Raw genomic sequence first — 6,749 nt, forward strand, 5'->3', positions numbered from 1 at the left:
AGTAGAATTCTAAGGTCTCGCTTGAAAAGCGTCGATTACGAAGAAACGGATTAGCGGTTTCTGGCCTCCAACAAAACTGCTCGCCAGAATTCCCTTTTTTCGAGGCCTCGTCTATAATCGATCGCGCGTTATGGGTTAGTGTCCTGACGCGCGACTTTTTTCGTCGGTCGCGGTAACGGAATTGCATAAATGAAAGTGAGCAGTTAGCGATCGGTCGGCTGTGTCGCGATTCGCAACGTTCTTTCGCAGTGACGGACCCAGAATCGCCCTATCAATTTTCAGTCTTCATCTAAAATTAGAAATAACCCTTCCCGACGAAAACTACTAAATAAACTACTAAACTCTAGGTTCCACAAATAAACTTTTCTATCTGAAATTTTCCATTCTTTTCGAATCCCACTTTCTCAACGTTCAACTCTTTCAAACGCGCAAGCGTGAAACGGTGGAGAACAAAAAGAGTCAGAAAATCGTTTCAGAGGTCTTTAGAGTCCTCATCTTGCAAGAACTCTCTCCCTTTGTGTCTAGATCAGGCCTAACACGAGCGCAGTCAGTCATTTCCCCTTTTTTTTTTTTGCTGTTAACGAGGGAAACGCTCGAGTTTTGCCAGTCGCCACGGGCGGGCAGGCAACGTCCGTCACTGTTTTACGCTCGCTGACTCAAATCTTTCTGATCGGCCGATGTGCTCACTGACTCTGATCAGCTCGAAGGCGGCCACCAAGGTGGGGTGTGTCCTTTTGGATCTCTAAGTCGATATAAAGCCTTTCCAGTCGACGCAGAGATCACTTCATGGGAAAGTGATGTGGCTCGTCGAACCGGAACCGGAAGCTTACTGAGTTCATCGTCTGTGGATCAGCACCATGACCCCTTACAAGGTTCGTCTGAACACGTTATCATCTTCATTTCACTTTTAGGCTGTTGACAAAAAGCTTGGAATTATAATACTTTTATTAATTTTTACTAAAAGCTATGTTGCTATGTTAATAATAATTTGGCTGTATTCATTGAAAACTATGGGGGAACCACAGTTCAGTTCCAATTATTAATGTCTCAATTCCTATTAAATTCAAAAAATGATTTTCTATATCTTTTCCCTGAGATCTTAAATTATTTCAAAATTCTTTATAAAAGGGTGTATCGATATTTCTTATATAGGATCTTTAACAAACTAATATTATTTTTTCTTGTATGCAAAATGGTCCCAAACTTCGGTCCTTGATCCATATTATTTCTCAGATCTAATGTGGACTCTGCACGATGAAACTTGCCTCGAGGTATGCCTCGCGACAAGCATTAGGTTTCAGACTACTTGGAATTATTTCGAATTCCTTTGCTTCTTCGAAGATCCAATAAGAGTCAAAATGATTCGAAGTGGTCTGGTGTCATCACTTATTGCGATACGTACCTCGAGATAAGCCTCATCATTAGGAGCCCGCATAAGACTATAAAATAGACCAATTTGCAGCAGACCAAGAATCCACATCCAAGATAAGAAAATCTCCTTCTAAGGCTACTGATTACATTTCCTCAGGTGTGCCTCGCTCTGACCATCCTCTGCGCCTCAGCAACCGCCAAGTACCAAGAGCGGTTCAAGTCCCTCGCTCACCACGATCTGCCATGGTCTCAAACCAGCTTCAATGGCCCTCAGAGCTTCGACCAGTCGCCCTCGTACACTCGCTATTTCGAGTCAAAAGCCAAACCCAGTTTCGACTCCATGGAACACTTCGATGGTCCCAGAGACTGGTACCCAGCCTTGAAGAAAGAACCCAAGGAGGATAAGCACTTCAAGAAGATGATTTCTCCATTCTACACCATCACTGATAAGGACTCACAACGATACAAGGACACTGTACTAAAATCTGGTGTCCCTTATTGCCAAGAGATCAAGACTAAGAGGATGAGCAAGGACAGCAACTCGAAAGACAGCCTCGTCTGCTACAAATGCAAGAACCCGAAGAATGGAGCCACTTATGAGCAGTGCTCTTATGTCTCTCAGCCTATGGCAGAGGCTAGCAACGTGGACGAGGTCCTCGAGACGCCTTCTGGGTACAGAAGCAGGAGGTCCAGTTCTGAGGGAGCTTCTTCTGGCTTTGGAGACGATGGTTACAGGAAACGCGATAGTCCTTACAGGTTCAGCGAAAGGATTTTTTCCGATGGCACTGAGGAGGTGCCCTCGGAGTACAAGGACAAGGATGAACGATGCGAGAAGATCATGAAGGACTCCATGGTGTGCATGGTCTGCAAGAATACTAAGACTAATGGCAAGTACGAGCAGTGTTCGTATGTCCACCAACCCAGCGAGAAAGCTTATGCCTACAGGAAGTCCAGCTCTTTTAAGAACCCGAGGAAGGACGATGAAGAAGATGGTAAGGAATTGACGGGTGGATCAGGAGAGCGACATCAATCGTATACTGCGAGCAAACCAGTGAGGGAGCATTCGAGTGGCGAGTCACGAGATGAATCTAAGGTAAGGCTGATAAAATGAGATTTGAGTTTTCAGTTTTCGAAACTCGAGCTATAGTTGAGGCTGTGTTCTCTGGAACACTTGGAATTTGAAGTTTAGACTACGAATTAAGGCCTATGTTTTAAAATTTAGGTATAGATATTTGAATAGTGAAATATTTGAAATTTTGGAGATTGAAGTACTTGAGAATTTGAATATTTGAATATTTGAATATTTGAATATTTGAATGTGTGGATATTTGAATATTTAAAAATTTTTAAACTTGGCAAGTTAACAACTTCTAAAATTAAATATTTGGATTTTTGACTATTTGAAAATTGAACAACTTGACTACTAGACAATTTGGCAATTTGAAGACTTAGCAATTTGAATATTTGAATACTGACGCTTCAAAAACTGAACCTTTATGTCTCACTAGTCTCAGGACTCCAGCAACTGCAGAAAAGTGGAGAAGGACTCGAAGACCTGCACCATCTGCAGGGACCCAGACACAGGCGGCAACTACGAGAAGTGTTCCTACACTTACCAACCCAACGACAAAGTATACAAGTTCAGCAGATCCAAGAGCTTCGGCAACCCTCGAGGAGGTTCCAAGGAGGACTCGCCCTACCAAGAATCCAAGCCTTCTCAAAACCTAAGAAGCCACTCTGACGATTACTCCAGGGATTACTCCATCCCCAGCAGCTATTACGAGAGGAGCCACTCTCCCAGATCATCCTCCTACTTCAAACGCGACGAGCCTGAGTCCAGCTACCACCAGGCTGCCTCTGAGGACTCAAAATCCTCACCAGAATCCTCCTCCTCAGGCTACTCGAACTCCAAGTCCGAGTCAGAGAGAATCGCCGAGAGCATGGACCCCAGCAGCTGCAGGGAGGTGCAGAAGGACTCGATGACCTGCAAGGTCTGCAAGGACCCCAAGACAGGCAGCAACTCCGAGCAGTGCTCGTACAAGTACCAACCCAGCGACAAGAGCTACTCCTTCACGAGGTCCAAGTCCTTCGGCAGCCCCAGCGAGTCGGAAGACAAGTCCCACGAGGCTGCTGAGTCCCGTGAGCCTTCCTTCAAGGACCGTGCGTACTTCGAAGAAAAAGGGGCCAGTGACAGGGACCTGAAACGTGAGTTCCACCAGTTCGCTGCTCCTAGTGAACCACAATCTCAGGTGAAGGAGGAGTCGTCCACGAAACCAACGCAAAAGAGTGACGGTGACTTCTACGATGCCTTCAAGAAGAAAGCTGAGATACAGAAGTTCCTGCAGGACTTCAGGAAAGAGGATCGCTCCAACTGCAAGAAGCTGATGCGAGATAAGATGACTTGTTACCAGTGTGTCGACGAGAAGGGCTTCAGGAAGGAAGAGTGCGCGTTTGTGACGTCTGAACCGGAAGAGGGTAAGGCTTCTGAGAAGGAGGAGGTCGAAGTGGAGCCCACGAAGAAGGTCCCCAGAGCAGCCATCTTTGTGGACGAGCTTCTTCTGGAGCCAGAGGCTTCAGCTAGCGAGAAGGTTGATGAGCAGGTGGAGAAATCGGCGATAAAGGATCTGGGAAGCACACAGGAGGCGAAGGAGGCTGAGCCTTATGAATACGTCGCTGAAACTAGACCTGTGTTTGATAAAGTCCTCGGTTTCACGCTTCCCGCTTTCATGCTGAGCACTTCGGAGCACGAGAGAGAATTCGATAGGGTTATGGCGTCTAGTTACTAAGATATTTATGATACGATGTTTCATGTATTTAATTTTGCCGTACGATTGCTTTCTGCGGTTTATGGATCGCGGGAGATTGACGCGCAGAGCTTTTGGCGGGAAATTTGAACGAGGTTCGTTTGTAGGAGTAGCAGTCGACAGAATATCTTCTAGGGGAAATTAGACTACAGATGATATTTAACGTTTTCATGGTCCTATGTCTCATATATGCGTCAAGACAATTTGATTAATGACACCCTACTATATTTTCATTAGTTGACTGAGAGTTTTTATGCAATTTCCTATTTTCATAAGTACATCAATACTACAAAAGAAGTGGAATCTGGTTAAAAATTTGTTTCAATTTTCATATATTGTAAAGATTATCTAATTTCCTATATTTTATACATTTTTATTCATTATGTGAATTCTCTACTTTTCTGCATATCGAAATTTCTTATAAATGTGTAAAAATTCGCAGTCTGTTTATTTAATTCTTGCTTATTTTCTGATTAAAAGATCTGTGGATCTCATTGACAATTTCTTCAGTTTTCACAGTGTCTTTTGGGTACCTATTTAACAGTTTTAATAACTTTGTGAAATTTGTTTCGATCTTCTGAATATAAACATGAGTTAGAATCCTTTTGGACTGTGAACGTGTTAAGTAATCATCGACTCTGCTCCATTTTCGCTGCACTGGAAAACGGAATTGATTACCGCAAGAAATAATTATACAATTGGTGTAAACCTAGACTAATTGCCCATGGTGCTACTTATCCGAAAATTGTCGCGATTATCGACAGTAAAACAGTCGATTAACGACGACACGCTATTAGCATTGTTATGTAGCGTTCATAGCTCGAATGTTTTACGGTTCATAATTAAATACTTTTCTTGTTTAACCACCGATGGAATCGATTCTTTGCCGAGTTAGTTTTCGTAAAATTGCGACAGCGGCTGGCGGTCGATCAAAGTACTTTTCTCTTTCTTCCAGGTAGTTTCCCTCGCTGTGGCAAATTTTGCGAAACGCAATCCTGCTTTTTTTTTATCCAGCCTTTTCGCACGAGACTCAGTTCTTGTTGGCGTTTCGTGAGAAGAAAGCGAACGATACGCGTTCTTATTTATTTCCGCACCTAATCCATCGCCGTTTTTCTCGTCACAGTTGACCAACAGCGAATAAACCCAATGATCGCGAGTGTAATACCAGATCGAGAAGAAGCGTTTTTACGGGACAGGTTCGTTTTGTCCAGCGAGAAAACACCTGCCGAGTTGAACCGTCGCGACGTCGATCGGCTGGAACCAATCTTGCTTTCCATAATCGCCTGAATCACCTGTTTTCACGTGGAAAGAGGAAGCTGTTTCTGTATCACTGCGTTTGTACTTATGTACTTTATGCTTTCGAGGAATTTGAATCCTTACGCCTTAGTCCTTGGAAACTTTATTTAGTTCTATGGGGTTTCTAATGTGTGGAGTGGATAGGTCTGATCGCTTTAATTGGTTGCAATTTTAGGTGAAGTTATAGTTGTATATCTATTGTCAGCTTAGTACCAAAATATGGGGAGCTTGAAATATTGAATTTTACAGATCTTGGGTTGGATCTTAAAAATCCAGCCGAGATTTAAAATTTTTGAATGTTTGATGTACCGAATACTTGGAAATTATTACATTTAAATGTTTGAGAATTTGATTATCTAAAGGTTTTAAGATAGTCGTTTTTAAACGTGCCAAACTTTTTAAAAGGTTAAATAGTTGAATATTTGAAAGTTCGCCAATTTTAAGATTTGAAGAATTGAATATTTGAATTTGGAGTGTTTGAAATCTTGAATATTTTAGAAATGGGATGTTTAGAAATTAGGATACTTGGAAATTTAAAGACTTGGAGATTTAGAAAAGTGAATATACGAAAATTTAAATACTTAAAGATTTGGAAATCTCTATACTAAAAAATTTGAATATTTTAAGCTGTCAATACTCCAATACTTAAAACACTAAAATCCAAAATACTCTAAGTACATACTTCAAGCTACTCAAATACTTGAAAACCAAAAAATGTCTAATCTTCAATACCCAAATACTAACTATTCCAAAATTTTAAAAGTCTCCTAATCCCAACTCCTTCAAATCCTCACTCCATCCAACCTTCCACATTTCTCCCTACCCAAACCTCTAATCCCACACACTCTTCACCCTAACCCATTTCCCACAAAACCCACCACCTCGAAAAACCTCACCCACCACCTCTTCTACAGACATACCAAGCAAACATGAAGCCTAGACACATAAGCTTTACACTGTGTCCAGGCCTCAAGCTTGCTCAGCAAAATAAATGTCCCAGTAGCCAACCATGTCCCGATCCCTGGACACTGACTCTAATTCTATTTCATTTCAAGCTTAAATTCTAATATAAAACAAGTACTACTAATAAAAAAAAGAAAACAAGGAATAAAATAGTTCATAAAATAATTCAATCACTTTAACGCAATTCAAGTATTAACCCAAATAGCACAGAGACATCTTAAAAACATCTTAAAAATATCCAGTAAAGTCCTAAAAATATCCAAAAGACGTCTGTAAGACGTCCAATGTTACAAATCAGTATGTCTTTAGGACGTC

General features: G+C 41.8%; 1 protein-coding gene across 1 annotated transcript; it reads left to right on the forward strand.

Moving 5' to 3' along the window:
- The first annotated feature begins 189 nt into the window (after nt 1-189).
- On the forward strand, nt 190-4,157 carry LOC143182797 (uncharacterized). Its single transcript, XM_076384038.1, has 9 exons — nt 190-202; nt 348-546; nt 599-726; nt 768-886; nt 965-1,187; nt 1,234-1,398; nt 1,463-1,528; nt 1,563-2,464; nt 2,886-4,157. The coding sequence occupies exons 1-9, from the start codon at nt 190-192 to the stop codon at nt 4,155-4,157; spliced, it is 3,087 nt and encodes a 1,028-aa protein (XP_076240153.1).
- Nucleotides 4,158-6,749: the final 2,592 nt, after the last annotated feature.

The sequence above is a fragment of the Calliopsis andreniformis genome, chromosome 1 (genome assembly GCF_051401765.1).
Source record: "Calliopsis andreniformis isolate RMS-2024a chromosome 1, iyCalAndr_principal, whole genome shotgun sequence".
NCBI lineage: Eukaryota > Metazoa > Arthropoda > Insecta > Hymenoptera > Andrenidae > Calliopsis > Calliopsis andreniformis.

Excerpts from the sequence above, each read along its gene's own strand:
- LOC143182797 (XM_076384038.1), top strand. Across the intron at positions 1,399-1,462 it reads GTCATCACTTATTGCGATAC|CAGACCAAGAATCCACATCC; the intron begins GTACCTCGAGAT and ends ACCAATTTGCAG. Across the intron at positions 1,529-1,562 it reads TACTGATTACATTTCCTCAG|CAACCGCCAAGTACCAAGAG; the intron begins GTGTGCCTCGCT and ends TCTGCGCCTCAG.